This window comes from Eriocheir sinensis, chromosome 12, assembly GCF_024679095.1.
Source record: "Eriocheir sinensis breed Jianghai 21 chromosome 12, ASM2467909v1, whole genome shotgun sequence".
Classification (NCBI taxonomy): Eukaryota; Metazoa; Arthropoda; class Malacostraca; order Decapoda; family Varunidae; genus Eriocheir; species Eriocheir sinensis.
This window is the reverse complement of record NC_066520.1, coordinates 7,322,158-7,342,968: the sequence shown is the minus strand read 5'-3', so window position 1 is coordinate 7,342,968 and position 20,811 is coordinate 7,322,158. Positions and strand designations below refer to the sequence as shown.

The 20,811-nt window shown below is 41.1% G+C and overlaps 1 protein-coding gene across 9 annotated transcripts in view; it reads left to right on the top strand.

Annotated features, from left to right (window-relative positions):
• The window catches only part of LOC126997345 (eukaryotic translation initiation factor 4E transporter-like), a 92,282-nt gene extending 76,352 nt beyond the window's left edge, over positions 1-15,930 (top strand). For all 9 annotated transcript variants that reach the window (XM_050858400.1, XM_050858401.1, XM_050858398.1 and 6 more), the window contains 3 exons: positions 6,246-6,440; positions 10,336-10,436; positions 15,420-15,930. In XM_050858400.1, coding sequence (XP_050714357.1) covers positions 6,246-6,440; positions 10,336-10,436; positions 15,420-15,515 — 392 coding nt within the window. In that variant the 3' untranslated portion in view covers positions 15,516-15,930. The remainder of the gene's footprint in view (positions 1-6,245; positions 6,441-10,335; positions 10,437-15,419) is intronic.
• Positions 15,931-20,811: the final 4,881 nt, after the last annotated feature.

Here is a 20,811-nt window from a genome sequence, read left to right as displayed (position 1 = left end):
CACCACCAGCAAATGCGCCTACCGCTCACTACAAGCGTTTAGCCGTGAAAGGGTTAATGTGTACATGGGCAGTTGTATCATAGAAATGAAAGCCAGAGTGGGGAAGCTAGGTCCAAAGCTGAAAGTGAAAGGTACAGATGAGTCACTGGTGGCATGCCTGTTTGCAGATACAGGTAACTCAATTTACGCGAGTTTGGTTTACGCGTTTTTTAAATAACGCGGGGTCCAAAATCCAAATAAATGTTTAATTTATAAGTTTTTTCACTTATACGCGATATTTTATGGAGTGGCCACCCAATGTCTCACTCAACTGGACTCACATGGCGCCACGGCCACACAGCTGAGCGCGCCACTTGAACAACAATACAGTACCCACGCTGCCACGCTACTCAACATTGTAGGGGTGGGCAGGTACCGGTACTAATGTTACCAGCTATACGATACAGTACCGGTACCAGACTGCTCGGTACCGGTACCAGTACTAGCCAATCGCTCCCGCGGCCACACAGCTGAGCTCAGTTCTTCCCACGCGCCACTTGAACAACAATACGGTACCCACGCTGCCACGCTACTCAACAATAGGGGTGGGCAGGTACCAGTACCAGTACTAACAGTACCAGCTATACGGTACGGAACCGGTACCAGACTGCTCAGTAGCGGTACCAATACTAGCCAGTCGCTCATGGTGTCCCTCATTTCTTCCTCACACGAGTGAGGCTGAGACTGAGTGCCTGAGTGGATATCTCAGTGATATGGATATTCTCTCTCTCTCTCTCTCTCTCTCTCTCTCTCTCTCTCTCCACTGAATGAAGTGAATATTTATTTTTCGATAGAAACCTGCCTCTTGTTTGATTTACATTGTTTTTGATTTACACGACCTCTTCAAGGACACAATACTCGCGTAAATCGAGAGTTACCTGTAATACAGTATTGTTGGCAGAGAATGAGGAGACACTGCAGAGGATAGTGGATGAGTGTGATAGGGTGTGTAAGAGGAGAGAGCTGAAAGTGAATGCTGGAGAGAGTAACGTTATAGTATTTGAGAGGGCAAGAGAGTAGACCATTGATTTTGCAAAGCCATACAGTCAGAACAGAGAGTACAAGGAAATGTAGGATAATTTTGGGGGAAGAGAGAATGGATGAGGTGACTGAGTTTAGATATTTTGGGAGAGTATTGTGTAAGCATGTAAATATGGAAGATGAGGTGAGGGAAAGAACAATGATGGGTAGAGAGGTAGTAGGTGCATTGGAGAGATTCATGAAAGGAAGAAGTGTGAGCATGGAGGTGAAGAGGGGAATAAGGAACAGTATTATTCTGCCAGCTCTGTCGTATGCATCAGAGATGTGGACATGGAATGTAGCACAGCAATCGAAAATATGTGCAGTGGAAATGAGTTATATAAGAGGTGAATGTGTTGTTTCAGGATGGGATGGAGAATATAATGAGTGTCTATGAAAGGTTTGGTATGGGTGTGACAGCAAAAGGAGTGGACTGTGGAGTAATCGAATGGGTAAAGCATGGTACACCGAGATGATTTGGACACTTGACGAAAATGAATTTGTGAAGAGTGTATGAGGGAAGGATTGAGGGAGGGTGTGTCAAGGGAAGACCACCCATGAAGTGGATCAGTAGGGTGAGCAAGTATTGGAGTGAGAAAGTTGTAAGTAGCAGGATTGAGTGTGCTGAGAGGGAGTGCCAGAACAGGGAGAGATGGAGACACCTGCCGCGGTCACTCCCTGGAGGGAAATTCCCGTTAGGGAGCAGGGCGTCGGAGATATAGATTGATTCTACCTCTTAAATAATTGATGAGTGTATTCAAAGCTCTGCGAGTAAAAATGTAGTTAACCCTTTCACGCACCAAAAACTTAATAAGTTTCTCTTTCCAAAGCGACATCTGTCTGGGGCTCCCTAGGGGGCCTCGCGGAATGGCCTGACAGTGCGGCAAAATTTTTATTGATTTCACCCATGACTGAGTATTCTTTTTCCTGGCATTATTATATATCGTTGGTTTTGGAAGAGATTATTCTGCCTTATGAAAGAAAAAAATATCAAGAAATGCAAATAAATTGTGAAGTTTACGGACTGGAAAAAAAAAAAAAAAAAAAAAAAACATAAAGGGACGACAGTTGTGCTGACAGGCTGCCTGCTGAGAGGCAACTAAACCACGGGCAATTATCACGTCACATCCAACGGCACGAGAGAGTTGACAATTAGTTTATTTTATAGGTCTAACTTGGATCTTTGACGCAAAAGAAATTGACGCGATTCTGAAAGATACTTTATTTTTGGCAAATTTAATTTTTTTTTTGACACGATACGAGTCAAAAGCTCATGTAGATGATACCGTTTTGCCGTGAATCGCGTCGTAGTGTGTGAAAGGGTTAACAAATCCCCAAAGCTTGGTAACTAGGACCATATTAGCTTTGCTAGTTTTACAGTAGTGTCACCTTGCTTACCAAATGCTGTCATGTTGGCATGAAATTGACAACTTTAAGGTTGAGCTTAGCACCATACCCACAGAGCCACTCAGTCCAACAACCAAGCTTATTAAATCAATGGCTTGAATTTTTATTTTTGTGAAAACTTCAGCAAGATATGCAATGTAGATTTTCTTGCTTATATAAATTTCTAAATGGTTGGAGGCAAGAATGCAAGTGGAGAGGAGGAACTGCAGGGAACACAAGTGTGAGTAAATATCAGATTAAATAGTAAGCTTACTAATAGGAAGGTGACAAGTAAGTGAAGAACATACTAAGATGATTAATTATAAAAACAATATTTTGAGGTGCTATCAGATTTCATAATTCTTAGGCATGAATCATTAGTGCAGAGTGAAAACTTTAAAGTCAGTCAAACAATCAATCAATTGGGACATACCACATCACCTCGCACACCCTATGATGCCAAGACTGGGGGTCCCTCTGGGCTAGTCTCCATGTAGGCCCCTGTACCTCCTGGCAGGATGTATCAACTTGCTCAAGAAATGAGCTCTTGGGCATCCCCTTGGCCTCCTCCACTCAGGATTATCTCTTACAGAAACAACCGATTGAGCAGGTTCAGGGGGTCCTCGGGTTACGACATCCTTGACTAAAGATGTTTCGAGGTTATGATGCAACCCCCACAAATTATTTAAAAAATCCTTATTTCGAATTATGACATTTGCGTCGTAATTACGAACTTCATGCATGAACTAGTTCGCTACCACGGTCTAAAGGTGCAGTCACTCACACTAGTTTCTCCAGAATTTTGTGCGAAGATTCAAAGTTGGCTGCATTTCACGGGAAACTCGGCAAAATTCTAGTCAGAATCTCGACCACCAACATGGCGGTTATTTAATCGCGAGGTCAGCAAGTTGTGGTCACAAGAAGAAGAAGAGTGTGTCAGCTGATCAGTCCAGTAGCTATCCATGTGTTTATTCCAATACCACAATGAGTTTCACAAAGCTAGATAAGCTTGGATTAACCAGGTTGAGCAGGTCTGTGACCTGAGTCTTGTCCAAGCGTAGCTACTGCCTCGTCATATCTGGGTCTTCACTGCTAAGTTTTTGGAGCATTTAACAGTAGCAACCTATAATACGCACTCTCCCTTTGTCTCCAAGCTAACCATTCACAAGCCAACAAATGCTTTCTTTTATTTTTTTTATTTTTCTTCAGCAAACACCACAAAGCAACTGCTGCAACATCTGGATCCATTGTTTGTTTTGCTTTTCAGCTGATATATCCCAGAATGCAACAGTCCTCCGTGTGACCAAACGAGGATAAATTCGCAGCAGAAAATTGTCAGATGATTTTGGTGGAAAATTCCCAAGAAACTAACTTGTGGGACATTGTCACATGGTGCTTGACCAAGGAAGAAGGCAAGCTCATTTCCCACTGTATGCCATTTTGGTTTGTTGTGTTTTCTCTCTCTTTGATTTGTGTTCTTTTTTCATTGATTTTTGGCCTTCATTATGTCTCCCAAGTGTAAGGCAGACTCTTCTGATGGCAGTGCTTCAAAGAAAACAAAAGCCATCACAATGAAAGTGAAATCCGCCTTTATGAAACAATCTGAGAAGGGAGAAACAGTGACGAACATTGGTCGTGTGCTGAACTTAAGCTGTTCAACTTGTTCCAACAATTATCAAGGATAAAGATTGCATCCTTGATCATGTGAAATGTTTTTCATACAAATATTTACTGTAAGTATCACTTTCCTACTGCATTAGCATAGGTGAGGGAGTTAGGTGCTTATGGCACTTTGATTTGAGGGTTTGGGCTGACAGCGCCTTCTAATAAATGGTGTGCTTTGACTTGCATACAAAATCGGGTTATGACGTGTAGTAGGAACAGAACTCCATCGTTAGTCGAGGACCCCCTGTGTAGTTGGGGTCGGCATTGGTAGACTTTGATGGTAATAAATGTCGAATCAGCCTCACGGAGTAGTCTCTGGCTTGACAGAAAGTCAATCCAGCAATATCCCATGATTCTGCATAAACCTTCATTACCAAAGGCACCAATATGCCTTTCCAAGTCACTGTTTAGTGTTCATGTCTCACACCCATGGAGTAAGACAAGGAGCACAAGTGACAATACTGGCTATCTTGACCCAGTGGGTCATTGATGAGCTCTGGGGTGCAGCATGAGCCTAGCAAGATGGTGCCATTATGAACACTTGCCTTCACCACAACAGGCTGGGTCCGACCATCAGGCCCCACCAAGAAAGCCTGCTGGCATCATTGGTGGAAACACAATAAAAGGGGAAAAAAAAAGGTTGGCCACGAATGGACATACTGCAGTCTCTCTCTCTCTCTCTCTCTCTCTCTCTCTCTCTCTCTCTCTCTCTCTCTCTCTCTCTCTCTCTCTCTCTCTCTCTCTCTCTCTCTCTCTCTCTCTCTCTCTCTCTCTCTCTCTCTCTCTCTCTCTCTCTCTCTCTCTCTCTCTCTCTCTCTCTCTCTCTCTCTCTCTCTCTCTCTCTCTCTCTCTCTCTCTCTCTCTCTCTCTCTCTCTCTCTCTCTCTCTCTCTCTCTCTCTCTCTCTCTCTCTCTCTCTCTCTCTCTCTCTCTCTCTCTCTCTCTCTCTCTCTCTCTCTCTCTCTCTCTCTCTCTCTCTCTCTCTCTCTCTCTCTCTCTCTCTCTCTCTCTCTCTCTCTCTCTCTCTCTCTCTCTCTCTCTCTCTCTCTCTCTCTCTCTCTCTCTATCTCTCTCTCTCTCTCTCTCTCTCTCTCTCTCTCTCTCTCTCTCTCTCTCTCTCTCTCTCTCTCTCTCTCTCTCTCTCTCTCTCTCTCTCTCTCTCTCTCTCTCTCTCTCTCTCTCTCTCTCTCTCATGTCACAGCTATGGCACACCAGCCTAGCATTTACATTTGGTAAAATTTATCCTTGTCACTTATATAAAAGTTTTAACTGTTTTCATCTTTTTATTGAAACAATGAATAAGTTTGGGCATGGTCTGAAACATGCTGTGCCTGATTGCCATCCTTACCTGACACTTTTTTTTAAATGCATTCCCGAAAAATGATATAACACGGCTTCTGAAACCCATAGTAGTTTGTAACTTATAAAATTGGTAGTGTAAGGAGTTGTGAAATAGGAAAGATGATAATATACCAAAAAACATTTAGAAAGACAGGTCACTTCTTTGTTTATCATTAGAGATGGTGCAATAGTATAAAGATAAATTTAGGGGCTTATGCTATAACTACCCATGGCTTCGGTGCTTATCTCCTACCACTTCTGTCCTTGAGCCTTTGGTAGATAAGAACCTGCTTCCCTAGGACAAAGAGATAGGTGGACATCTGGGTTAGCACAGTTTACCTAACCCATTTATTGATCAGCTTGGAAGGGGAGAATGAACAGCTGGGTGGGCTGGCCACTCACATTCTGAGCCTAGATTAAACCTAGGCCTGTCAATTCATAGCTAAGCTTGCTAACTTTTACACAATAGCAGGTAAATCATAGTGGGAACTTATGTTGGGATAAAATTACATCTGCCTTATCATATTTATCCTTAGTGCTTGTGAATTAGGTCAAAATATTGTGTTTGCTATTTGTATGTTAATCAATGAAAGCATATGATCAAATTTTAAAATTTAATCAGTTGAGTTTAGAGTTTCAGGCATTTTTTAGAGAATTTTGCCTTAACTTAAATACTATAAGGTTATGTGAATATTTATTAATTTTGCTTTTTGGGGGGTGGTTCACTGATAAAAATATCAAAATTTATAAACATGTAAGAAAGACAATTCAATATGTACTTATATTTTTTAACAGCTCTGCATGCAGCACAAGTCCAAGCTCAGGCAGTGTTTGCTCAGCAGCTGATACGAAGCCAAACTCCTGCGGCAGGCAACATGGGCCCAGCCCATCACAGACTGCCCAACACCACCAATCCCCCTGGGCCCCTTCACCAACTCCTGCTCAATAACAACAATCCTGCCACTTCCCTGCATCATCACCATAAATCAGGTAACAAACTTTTTACTTTTATTATGTGAATGATTACCATTTTGATCTTGCCAGGATCACAGAAATCTTTACTTTGTTTCTGTTTTTGCATTAGAGAATTCACAGTTGCTTTACAGGAAACCCTCTATATTTCAGCTAATTTGATAAATCAGACACATATTCATAAATCTGACCAAAATCTGGGATATACAGTGCCTATCTGGACAGCATCAAGATGGGTGCTTTAAATCAGTCAAAGATCTGGTTTACAGCTTGGAATTTGGTGTGAGTGTATCAATAATGAATCAACAGTATGAGTGAGGGTGAGTGGGTGAGCCTTGTGACTCTGTGGTGTGAGGGGCAGGGAGGCCAGGGCTCGGCTGGGAGAAAAGACCTGCCAGACACAGGCGAACAGTCAGTCATGCAGCCCCTAGCACTCAAGAGTGGACGTCTTCCATGTGTTCACGCCTTCTTTGTTTCAGTCCTTGTGGCGGCTCTAAATCCCATGTTCTATTTACTATTGTGATCTGGATTATCGTGATCTAGGTGATCCAGATCCCAATCTATGTGACCCGGGTCAGAGGATCGGTTGTAGCAGATAATATCCACCCACAAGGCAACTCCCACATATTTTTGGACCTAAAAAAAAAAGATTGCTGTAGGAACTAGGACATAGAGGAGGATTAGGGAGAAAAATGACAGAATGGATGAAAAATTACCTGACAAACAGAGAAATAAGAACCATGTTAAAAGATGAAAAATTGGATTTGAGAAAGGTCACAAGTGGAGTGCTGCAGGGATCAGTGTTAGCGCCAATAAAGTTTTCAACCCGGTAGCAGCGGGGATCATGTTTCTTAACCCATTCGTGGTTACCTATGTTACAATGTTTGTACTCCCCCTGGTCACGAAAAATGGAAAACAAAGTTTTTGGCCAAATGAACCCAAAAATATCTCCACATAAGAAAATAACATGGAAATTTCCTCCTTACCTTTTTTTAAATGCCCCGCCAGCATTTAACTGGCAGCTGTAGCGCGGCACTGCCAGACGTAATCTCACCACTGAGATATAATTTCAACTCTTCCTCTAACAATTGTTTTTCTTTTGCATAACACTACATTCTTATGATATTGTATCACTATAAGAACACAACTAGTCTCAAAATAGTAATTATGAAAGGGAAACATAAAAAGGAAATGTGGCATAACAATTGTTTCCTTTTGTACAACGCTACATTCTTATGATAGTGTATGACTAAGCTGTAAGAACACAATTTGTCTCAAAATAGGCTAGTAATTCTGAACAGGAAACATAAAAAGGAAATGTGGCATAACACGTGACCTACAGGATTGACGGGAAGGCGTCTGTCTGGCTGGAGTGAGACCATGGGTGGGTGGGGGAGTCACTCTTGGACGAGACGCATTGCTTTCATCTTTGCTTGATGAACTCTGACGTCTTGCCATCTTCGTTCTGCCACCACGTGGTGGATATAACCACCTAGAGGTGGAAGGATGTGGAGAAGATAGTTGAGTAGGTGATGGTCCAGAGCATATGTTTGAGGAGTAGTCAGCTGCTGCTGTGTCTGCTGGATAATATTCAGATCCACTTGCTGATTGGATTTCTTCACTTTCTTGAAAAACATAATCTTCATCTTTATCACTATCATCTATTGTAGATTCACTGTCAGTATCACCCTCCTCTTCATTGAAATGAAGGGAGTAACAACATTAACACGTCAGGTGACGTGGTTGACCATGAACGGGTTAATGGTCCCTCTAAGCGAGAAAAATGAGAAAAAAATCACCCCTCACACAAACCATTTCATAATATATATCAAAGCATTTGTGATCAGATTATGTGTCATCTATTTTGGGGGGTTTATATCATGGCACAAATTTGGCCCATCACTGCTACACGGTAAAGCCACAAATTTGGCCCGTCGCTGCTACCGGGTTGATATATATAAATGATATGCCGGAAAAAGTAGAGTCATTATGAGCAGGTTTGCAGATGATGCCAAACTGCTTAGAAAAATAAGAGATGATGATGATTGTAATAAGCTGCAGGAAGACTTAAATAAGATACATGAGTGGAGTAAAGAATGGGAAATGAAGTTTAATGAAATGTCACACAATGAAAATGGGAAAAAGGAAAAATAGACAATATGGAGTGTATAGGATGGGAAAAACAATCATGACACAGTGAATGAAGAAAAGACTTAGGAATCATAATAGAAGGTACACTGACACCTGAGAAGCACAGAAATAAGATATTCAGAGAAACATAGTTTGCTGCAAGTTATTAGAGTGGCATTTCACTACTTAGATGGGGGACATAATGAAGAAAATAATAACAACACAGATTAGACCAAGGTTAGAGTATACAGTGATTGTTTAGTCACCACACAGGAAAAAGGATATAAGAAAACTTGAAAAGATTCAAAGGATTGCAACTAAGATAGTACCAGAACTATCAAATCTGTCATACGAGACTAGTCTGGAGGAACTGGGCCTTCCAACACTCGAAGAAAGAAGAGAAAGAGGAGACTTAATAGCATTGTACAGGAATACAAGTGGAACGGACGTGTTGGATAGAAATTATTTAAACGAGATGGAAGGGAGGAGGAAACTGAGAGGACACAGCAAGAAATTAAGAAAGGGACTTGTTTGAAAGACCTAAAGAAGTACAGTTTTCCATTAAGGAGTGTGGATATATGGAATGGACTAAACAATGACATTGTTGAAGCAGGTAGTGTCCATAAAATGAAGGAAAAGTTGGACAAATATAGATTGGGAGACAGGACTGTCCGAGCTTGAGCTCAGGCCCTGTATACTACAAATAGGTAAATACATGGTTACAGAACAGCAGTTGAGTTGTTCATCATTCACAAGTACACATCCCTAGAGCACCTCCCATAATACATGAACAGATAATAATTTAAGATAGCTTTAGAAATTTCATTTTAGGCACCAAAACTGTAGAATAGTGGTAATGAACAAGAGAATTGTGCAAGAAATAAGGGTTCATTAGTACCAATGCCAGTACCTGCCCAGCCCTACCACTGACATGGCCTACTTATGTTTATTAACTGAACAGTTGCTTTTAATTATCCATTTTTTTTCCTTTTTCATATTTTTAATACCTGATTTTAATAGAAAGAAGAATTCATTAGTAAATAATTTGCATGGTATGGTATTCTTAACCCTTTCGTCGGCGTCACAGTATGGAAAGGGTCAAGAGGAAATGGAAGAGGATTAATCCTCTTCTAAACCTCTCAATCCTCCTCTAAATTCCTTTTAATCTTCTTCCATTTCCTCTTAAGAGGTTTAGAAGAGGATTAAAAGGAAATGGAAGAGGATTAAAAGGTTTAGAAGAGGACTAACCCTTTCCATACGGTGACATGGTCGAACGTCGTTGCCGGAGTGAAGGGGTTAAGCACCTGATGTTGGAAAAGAAAATGGCAGAGACTTTGTTGTCAGTAAAAGTAAAGTGAGATTTTAATGACTACATATTTGTAAGAAGTTTATGTAAATTACAATATTACAGGTCATAGTACTTATAGCTGATGAATGATGCTATCTGTGATATTTTATACTGCTTTCAGGTAATGGAAATGGTTTATTAGCCTAGGTGTGATTTATGTGTTAAATTGCTTTCAGTGGTTTTAGGGGGTCTACTGGCTTGTTTTGAGGTTGCACCAAACATTCGTGAAAATTCTCTATTCGCGAGGGGGGTTGTCCCCAAATCCCCACTAATAAGGGGGAACAGTTGTACATAGATAATTAGTTCTTTATAAGTTGGCTTTGGAAAAATTTAGCTCTGGAATTGTGTGACTTAAATAGAACTTTAATTTTCACACTACAGGAAATTAATGCATTGATTGATTACCATGATAATTGAGTGTTTTGTAAATTTCAGATGGTGGATTGCATGTCCCAATCATGCCAATGGGAGGTAATTCACATCGCAGTTCACCTGTCAACTTGGCCCAGTTCTTTGGTCGAGATATTATGTCACAGGTAAGTATCAAGAGAGCGAGAGAGAGAGAGATGAAGTGGGAGTGAAGAGGAGGAGGAGGAGGAGGCATTTCTCTCCTTGATTGTCTTCTTTTCTAATCTGATTCAATTTAGTCGTTCTTAATTTATCATTCTTGTTTTTCTTTTTCTTCTTATAATCACTGTTAGCATTATATATATATATATATATATATATATATATATATATATATATATATATATATATATATATATATATATATATATATATATATATATATATATATATATATATATTTGCATAGAAATTCAGACCACACAGACCCTATGGTCCAGACTAGGTGGTCTGTCCTTAACCCTTTCATTGCACATGGCGAGGGATGCGACTATCCCCCCCAGGCGCACTCGGGCACCCCAGCGGGGGGAAGGGGGTCTCTTTTAACCTTGTGTATCTCAAAAACTATTCATGACAGCTAAAAAACAAAAACACCATTGGAAAGAGGAGGCCAAGATCTATAGCATCTGGTTATGTATGCCTTTCTTGCAAGCGTACAGGCACGTTCAGGGGGTGTTGCCTGTGAACACTTATGTCAGTGCGTGCGTGACGGGCAGCCATATTGAGGCAACTGCGGAGATCTCTACATTTAGTGCTGGCAAGGTAGCATTGCCTACTGCAAAATTTATGACTATTTGGTCAAAGAATCAGTCAGGTGATAGGTGAAGCTATGCAAAAATGCCGCTATGTTGGACAAGAACATGTGCGAGTTACTCGTTCGTAGATTTTCCGCACTAGGATAATATGATTTTACACCTAATTTACTGGAAAACCCATTGAATTGGCAATGCTGTGGGGGTGAAAAATATTGTTGGAACACTCTCATGCGAGAAATTTGAGTGCGACTGGAACTCGCAGCGAGGATTTAGCACCACTGGCAAGTTGCGCTAGTCCTCGCTGCGAGGATTTAGCATCGAAAGGGTTAATCCTAAGTGACTACATTAATCAGATAGCTCCATAACTGCATTTCTACTCTAGTTAATATTAAGTTGAAAGAAGTGTCAGTCAAGTTTGTTTTTAAAGGAGTCAGTTGTGTTGCACTGGACCACTGAAGGTGGGGGCTTATTCCATTCTTGCACTACAACGTTGGTGAAGAAAAATTTGGTGCAGTCTGAATTTACCTGTTTACATTTAAGTTTTATGCCATTATTTCTTGATTGCAAAGTGTCATCAGTCATAAACAATTTTGATTTGTCCACATTCGTAAAGCCATTGAGTATTTTAAAACTTTCGATCAGTTTTCCTCGGAGATGAAGAGTTGAGAGACTTTCGGCATAAAATTTGTTGCACAAGGAAGGGATCATTTTTGTTGCCCGACGTCGAACATCTTCTAATTTAACGATGTCCTTTGCATGGTGGAGACCAAAACTGAACCACATATTCCAAGTGGGGTCTGACTAAACTATTGTAAAGCAGAAGTATTACAGCTTTATTTTTGAATAAAAAGTTTCTTTTAATGAAGTCTAGCATTCTGTTCACTTTATCAGCTGCGTTGATTCAAGAGGAGAGTATTAGGACACCTCTCCTCCCAAAATTGACCTCTCTTTTGGCTTCTGTTCTCAGCTCTTTTTTATGTAGAAGTGACTTGCAGTTTTTTTTTTTTTTTTTTTTCCATTGAGCTGTTTACTGTAAAAAAAAAAAAAATGCTGTGAGAACTTGAGGTTTGACATGATTTTGAGATCCAGGTCCTTGAGGCATGGATAGACTACGTCCAATGATTTGGTTACGTCATAAACTCCCTGGGACACACTCACTGTCCTTGGCGACTTCAATGCTACTACTGGCACTGACAGGGTTGGCTTTGAGCTACGTGTTGGTCCCCATGGTTCTGGTACCAGGAACATTAACAGCTCTCTCCTCCTGAATTTTGCAAAATCCAGAAGGTTGAGAAGTGCAGCTTCCTGGTACCAGAGACCACAGCTGCAGCGCTCGCTGGACTTGGTATAGTGATGCTGGAGGGGTAGCTAAGGAGATTGACCACATCCTCATAAGTACTCGTTGGAGAATCCTTCAGAACTGCAGGGTTCCCGGACTACTGAGTTCTTTGCAACTGACCATAGGCTAGTTGTTGCATTGCTCAAGCTTCATGTCAGGTCAAGAAGAATCTTGAGATGCAACAATACTGTATTCTATCTCGAGAGGCTGAAGGACCTGGCATGTGCTCAGGAGTATGCTGTCTCAAATCAGTTCGATGTGCTCAGCACCTGGGAGGACCCTGTAGAACTGTGGGATACCTTCAAACGTGAGACTGCAAGCTGCCAAGGAGTGCATTGGAGAGCACCCAAGATCTTTGCCTTGGTGGAGATGCTGGAGAATATTGAGGAGAGTTGCACTGCCAGACTTGCTGGGAATCAGGACCAATACAGGGCTCTGTCATGTAGGACTAGAGCTCTCCTGAGAAGAGACAAGGAGAGGTATGTCAGGGGTCTCGCTGAGGAAGTCGAGGGCCATTTAAATTCGAATGACCTCTGACCTGCTTACCGAGCCCTGAAGAAGCTCCGCTCCAAGTCTCTCTCAGGCGAGCACTATCCGAACAGCTGACGGCTGCCTCGTGTCGGACATGGATGGGTAGAGGGCTTGCTGGGCTGAGTACTCTGAGCAGCTGTACATGGCGGACCCTCCATGTGGGCGGCTTCCAGTTGCTGGGTTGCAGGTGGCGGATGCTGATCTACCCATTGAGGTTGAGGTCAGAGAGGCTGTGGCAAAGTAGAGGGGTGGAAAGGCACGTGGCACCTGTAATATCAATGCGGAGCTCCTTAAAGCTGGAGGTGAGGCCATGATCCATGGGTTGCATGCGGTCTTGACTGCTGTATGGCGGCAGGCTGGTATCAATCCTCCTGACTGGAAGAGGGGGCTGGTCATCCCTATCTGGAAAGGGAAAGGGGATCGACAGGACCGCAACAACTATCGTGGTATTACACTGCTCAGTGTGCCAGGCAGGGTGCTTGCCCATCTATTTTTGATGCAAATTCGCAGGCTGCAGAGACCTGAACAGTCTGGGTTCACATTTGGTAAGTCGACAACTGACTGTATCCTAGAGCTTCGCGTACTGGTGGAGCGCCGACATGAATTTCCACAGGGTATGCTTGCAGCCTGTGTTGATCTCAAGAAGGCGTTTGACTCAGTGCATCGTGAGGCACTCTGGGATCTTCTGTGACTCTGTGGGATTCCTGCGAGGACTGTTGGTTTGCTGACTAGGCCTGTATTCTAGGACAGAGAGTGCTGTCCAGCTTCTTTCCTGTGAATGCAGGAGTGAGGCAGGGCTGTGTTCTTGCCCCATCACTTTTCAAAATTTGTATGGACTGGGTACTGGGCAGAGTTGTTGACCAGAGTCATTGTGGAGTATCTCTTGGCAATACCAGGGTCACTGACCTTGTTTTTGCCAATGATGCAGTAATCCTGGCAGAGTCGTTGGAGGTTTTGGTGATGGCTCTCGAGGCACTGTATGAGGAGGCGAAGCCCATGGGACTTCAGGTCTCCTGGGCCAAGACCAAGGTACAAACAGATGTTTGAGGGCTTGCTAGATGAAACAATACAGTCTGTTCATGCGTGTGGCGAGGACGTTGAGATCTCAGAAAGTTTCACGTATCTTGGTAGTGTAGTTCATAACAACGGTGAGTCTCACCAGGAAGTTTTATGGTGGATTGGCTTGGCCCACGGTGATATGGACTCGCTCAACACGAGTATATGGCATTGTCGATACCTGTGCAGAAGGACAGAGATCTGGATCTTCAAGTCCCTTGTGCTCCCTCTCTTATTCTATGGTTGTCAGACATGGACACTAAATGGGGACTTTGAGAGACGGATTGATGCCTTTGGTAATAAATGTCTTAGCAGAATCATGGGATATCGCTGGAATGACTTTGCGTCAAACCGGCGACTACTCCATGAGACTGATTCGACATATATTACCTGCATAGTCCGTCAACGCCAACTCCGGCTATACGGGCACATGGCACATTACCCTGAAGCTGATCCTGCTCATCGGGTTGTCTTTGTAAGAGACAATTCTGGGTGGAGAAGGCCAAGGGGACACCCACGGAGTTTGTGGCTTGAGCAAGTCGATAGATCCTGCCAGGAGGTACTCAGGTTGGGAAGGGGGCTTGCATGGAGACTCACCCAGAAGGACCCACGGGCTTGGTGTCATAGGGTGGGCGAGGCGACGCGTCCCCCGGCATACCCCCACACTGATTGACTGATTGATAAACTGAGAAGAGGTCATTATAAAAGGTCAGAAGGCTTGATAGGCAGGATCACTTGTTACAGAAGCCTTGCTTTGAATTTTCAATTAATGAGTGGCTTTCAAGGTAACTCACAATTTTGTCTCTAATTATGCTCTCAGGTAGCTTACCTATAACTGGAGTTAGACTAATGGACCTGTATTTACCTGGTATTTTTTTTTATCCTTTCTTAACCCCTTTAACACGAGGATGCGTATACTGCGTCCTAGAGTGCCCCGTACCATATCCATATTTATGTTAATACTGTTGTCGTCGCTGGTGTTCGTGTTAGTGGTGGGAAGACTGCTAGTATTAAATACCGAGGAAAGAGAGAGATTGAAACTTTTATTCACAAAGACAAAATGTGCTCCGTACCATATCCATATTTATGTTAGTACTGTTGTCGTCGCTGGTGTTCGTGTTATTGGTGGGAACACTGCTAGTATTAAATACTGAGGAAAGAGAGAGAGAGATTGAAACTTTTATTCACAAAGACAAAATGCAGGCCATCTGCTTATCTATTTCCCACCACTACTATCATAATGTTAGCTGAATGAGGAGGGTGAGATGGGGGTGACCCTGAATGAACTGGAAACTTTTAAAAACAAGCAAAAGTTCCTGAAAAAGTTTCTACCCATGATATATCTTAAGCATGGAAATAAAATCATGTTTATTTTATATGAGTTTTCAGGGAAATATTGTTTGTATATTAGACATATGTGTTCCTTACAGGTTCAAGCTGGGGGACTACCAGATTTGCCAGGAGGTAAAGTTTTGAGCTTGGAGGAAGTGGAGCGGCTCCAGCAGACACAGGCTGTCCCTAACTGAGCATCAACATCAGGTAACCAGTTGTGAGCCCAAAGATCATTTAGACTAAATCTTCCCTCTTTGGCTCTTAGTATTTGGATCTCAGCTCCTTCCAATAAACTTTTGTGAGTTCACTCAAAACATTATCTTGTAGTGAAAGCAAGTCAGTGAATGTTTTCTTCAAAGTCAAGTGAGTGCAAATATTATTATTATAAGTGAAAAAGTAACACATACTGCCAGAATATATATACTGAATACTCTTATCCAAAAGCAGCAGTGTTTTGAAATGTCAGTGGCTGCATTATGGGGTAAAATTGAAGTTTGGTGTACCTCATCCTTAGTGATGCTTCAAGACACTCAAGTGCTGAAGTTAAGTGTGTGTGTGTGTGTGTGCGTGCGTGCGTGTGTGTATGTGTATGTGTGTGTGTGTATGTCTGTGTGTATATATATATATATATATATATATATATATATATATATATATATATATATATATATATATATATATATATACATATATATATATATATATATATATATATATATATATATATATATATATATATATATATATATATATATATATATATATATATATAGATACACACACACATGCATGCACACACACACACACATAAACTACAATAGTGTTGTGATCTGCAAGAAAACACGTTTATTGTACAAATAATGATAAGGACATTGGTCCTAGAACATTTATATGGTAAATGACATGATATAAGTGTTATCAGTGTTGACAAATTACTTGAGTGTATAATGCAACAAAGGAACTTGAAGATTATAGTTTTGAGTCCCATTCATCTGAAACATTCAAACTTTGCAATTGGTGATAGAAGCACAGATACGTGACACCTGTGCTGCTTCAAAATACTACTATTTTATTTTTAAGTAATTACATGTAAGTCAGACAGTGATGGTGTTTATTATTTTTTTACAAAACCAAATGTTGAGTGTGATATATATGTGCTTGCCACATACATTTATGTTAAGTGTGAAACTGAAGGACTTAATATAAAATATTTTTGTAAAGTTTGTAGTTCCTAAGGGATTGACTGAAAGAATACTGTTGGCAACATAAATCCCACTTGGAATGTATGCTAAAGATGTGGAATAATGGTGCTTAAGTTAGAATTCTGAATTTGTGTGTGTGTGTGTGTGTGTGTGTGTGTGTGTGTGTGTGTGTGCATGCACACATTATAGTTTTAGTGTGTGCATATGTGCAATTTACCTGGTGCACCTGTTCTGTGTGAAACTTTCGTCTCTAATTGACGCTGATGCAGAAATAGGCGAGTAAATATCCTGCTTGCTAGATATGTAAGTAAAAAGTAAACCACTGTACAAAGTTGTGTTGTGTAGAGATTTGTTCATATGTTTATTGTGGATTCTGTTTTCTCTAGGTGATTTAAGCTCAAATACTGTAGGTATATTGTGACCAAGGAGTTCAAAGCAGCTTAGTTAACTTATTAAGAGCTGAACTTTTTGGTCGTCCTGGAGAAGTTGTGTATCATGTATGATGTCATGAGATCATCGAACTGGTTTCTTGGGTTACATGTTAATAGTTCTCATTTCCAATCTTTAAAAAAAAGTGAATAGTGTAAGCATTGCCCAAGAGTCTTTGATGACTGTAGTGTGTTTGTGTTTGTGTGTGTGTGTGTGTGTGTGTGTGTGTGTGTGTGTGTGTGTGTGTTCTTGTCTGTCTGTTTGTCTGTGTGTTGTGTATTTATGATCATCTGTGATCGTAAATAAATGAAAGGATTATAGCAATTCTTTGATGGATAGACATCATAGTATGTATTTTTTTTCTTGTGTGTGTGTGTGTGTGTGTGTGTGTGTGTGTGAGATTTGTATTCAATTTTGATGTAAAATTGATCCATAAAGAGGTATGATGTTCATGCTTATAGGCACATATACTTTGTGCCATGTATGAAATATGTGTTGCCAAGCAACATGTATGTAAACTCTGCCATGACTTGTGTTGACTGCTGTTTACTGGAAGACTAGCCAGTTCATTGTTGTCTCATAGTATATATTGTCTCATGTGGTAACCATCTACATTCCTCAATGTGAGTACAGCCTCCTGTTCTGGCCCTAAATATATGAGCAGCGATGGTATGTTACTTGCAAATTATTTTGGCTGGATTTAACATCCGTTGGAACACAACATTGGTTTTGTTGAATGCTTAAAAAAATGTACTATTGTAGGTAAATATTGGCTTCCAGGCATTAGCTATAGCCATAAACACTGAAATATGTAATGTGTTATCAGGGCCACTAATGCAGTACCAAAATGTACAAGTCAGTTCTATATATTAATAACATATTCTATGTTAATTTGAAAGTTGTACAATAGAGTGGAGTCAGAGATTAGTTCCAAAAAGACAAATTCATCTTTTTTTTTTTTATTTTTTTTTTTTTTGAGCTTGACTCCTTACTCTTGAGTTATTTGTGGCCTTTTTTATACTTTTCCAGAAAGTGGCACAAAATGTCAGCAATGAATCTCATATAGGAAGTCCTGAAACAGAGTGTAAAGTAGAAAATACTTCATTGTTTTCGTTTCAAAGCTAAGTGTTCTGTAAATTTGTGAGATTTATATTCGGCTTTCATACCTTGGTATGAAACATTTTCCTCATATAGGCAGTTACATTAATGCTGGATTAGGATATAAATGTTTGTAGGTAATTTACATTTTTTTCCTTTGGACTCCGTTTATAAAAGCAAACATTTTCATTCTTAATGGCATCTCTAATTTATGCTGCAGCTTGCTACATCTGAAGAAAAAAAACCCATAACTTACATTAGTTGCAGCTGCAAAGAAAATATTTTTTGTTGTTATTGTTTATATTTTTAAGCAGGTAAATGTGCTACCCATATTAAGGACTGCTTAAGCCATTGCCTAATTATCCACATTTGGTTTCACTCAGTAAATATGATTTTCGCATGTCTGTGTAATTGCATCTAAGGTAAGATACAAAATATAAGCATCTGATTCATTTATGAAAGTCAGCAAAAATAATATAACAAAAAACTTATGAAATGTTATGAATTGCTAAATATCGTGATATACAATTGATCGAAGGTACAGATCAGACGGGTACAACTAATGGTTAAACTAGCTTTTGCAACTGCTGCTGACCTGTTATTGGAGGCAATTCATAGATTGCAAAGGTTCAGGTAGCATCATGAAAGAGATTACTCACCATTTTGAATATTTTCTTGCTATTATGAATACATAACATGGTCTAAAAGATTTATTGTTGCAAGACATGTTGCTAGACAGACTAGTTTAGTCCAAGGCAGCGTACCTTCGATCATTCCTAATGTAAAACAATTACACTGAACATTATTGGCAAATGATGACTCTCCTCTTGAAAATATTTGCCATGGAAAAGGAAAAAGTTCATTAATTCTTTATTTAGATATGCTAAAAAATATACCATCAGCAAATATGAGTCACCTTTCATTACCTTAACATACAGTATGCCTAATTGCAATATTACAGGTTTCAGATGAAATTCTTGGATTTGTGCCTCAATTTGCTATAATCTCACAGGTGCTTTTCATGGATTTTAAGTCTTGGACACTGGGTAAGGAGCTGGGATTTCATTTTTTTGTGCCAATATTTCTTGATTTACAGACTGGCTTGATCCCTTGGGTAAGAATGCTGCTGATTGCCTGTTTGGAGGCTTGCTATATGGGACAGTACAGTCTGTTCATGCGTGTGGTGAGGAAATTGAGATTTTGGAAAATTTCACATATTTTGGTAGCATAGTTCAGAACATCAGTGGGTCTCACCAGGGAGTCTTAGGGCAGATTGACTTGGCCCATGGTATTATGGACTTGCTCAGCACGAGTATATGGCATTGTCAATACCTGAGTGGAAGGACAATGATCTGGACCTTGTGCTCCCTATCTTACTTTATGGCTCTGAGACATGGACACTTAACCCTTTCCTTGCGCATGGTATGGGATGCGACTATCCCCTCAGGCGCAGTCAGGCAGCCCAATGGGGGGTCTCTTTTAACCTCTGTAACTCAAAAACTATTCATCTCAGCTAAAAACCAAAACCACCATTGGAAAGAGGAGGTCCAGATCTATAGGAGTTGGTTATGTATGCCTCTCTTGCGAATGTACATGCACGTTCAGGGAGTGTTGAATGTTAACACTTACGTTGGTGCGTGCGGGATGATCAGCCATATTGAGGGAACTGCGGATATCTCTCCTTCAGATTCTGGCAAGGGAGTATTGCCAGCTTCAATATTTACAACTATTTGGTCAAAGAATCAGTCAGGTGATAGGTGAAGCTATGCAAAAATGCCACTGTATTGGGCAAGAACATCCACCAGTTACTCGTCCGTAGATATGCTACACTGGGCTGATATGATTTTCCACCAAATTTAGGGAAGAACCCACTCAATTGGCAATCCTGTGTTGTGAGAATTAGTGTTGGAACACTTTCATACGCGGGAGATTTGAGTGCGGGTGGAGCTCGTAGCGAGCGTTTAGCACCACCAGCAAATACACCTAACGCTCGCTGCGAGCGTTTAGCAATGAAAGGGTTAATAGGGGCTTGGAAAGGCAGATTTATGCCTTTGGTAATGTCTACACAATCGTGAGATATTGCTGGAATGACTTTGTGTCAAGCTGGCGACTACTCTATGAGACTGACTCAACATATATGACCCACATAGTCCATTAATGCCAACTCCAGTTACACAGGCATGTGGCATGCTACCCAGAACCTGACCCTGCTCATCACATTGTTTCAGTAAGAGACAATTCTGAGTGGAGGAGGTTAAGGGGATGCCCACGGAGTTTGTGGCTTGAGTAAGTTGATAGATCCTGCCAGGAGGTACTTAGGATGAGAAGGAGACTTGCCTGGAGGTACCTCTGGACTTGGTGTCATAGAGTGGGCGAGGCTATGCGCCCCCTGACTTACGCCCCCAATGATTGATTTATGTTTTGTGGGATACCAATATGTTGGGCTTAGCTGATCCACTGTTCCATTTGGCTCGGGCCCTCACCCATGGGTCAATAGAATGCAGGTGAATGATGTTGCTCCTGTTGCACTGCTAAGCCCTGCCAACCCTCAGGACTTTATTGGGTTTAATGAACATAAACTGCTTTAATATAAGTGGAGTGAGTTGCTGATGGAGGCTGCTGCACATTTGGCTGTGCAGGGGGACAGTGATGATGGTGGCGACAGGGCAGGCTCTCAGTAAGCTGATGCACTTCCAACTCCCAACTTTTTTATTCAGTCGAGCACAATCAAAGGATTTTAGCATGTTTTTGTTGCCTTTAC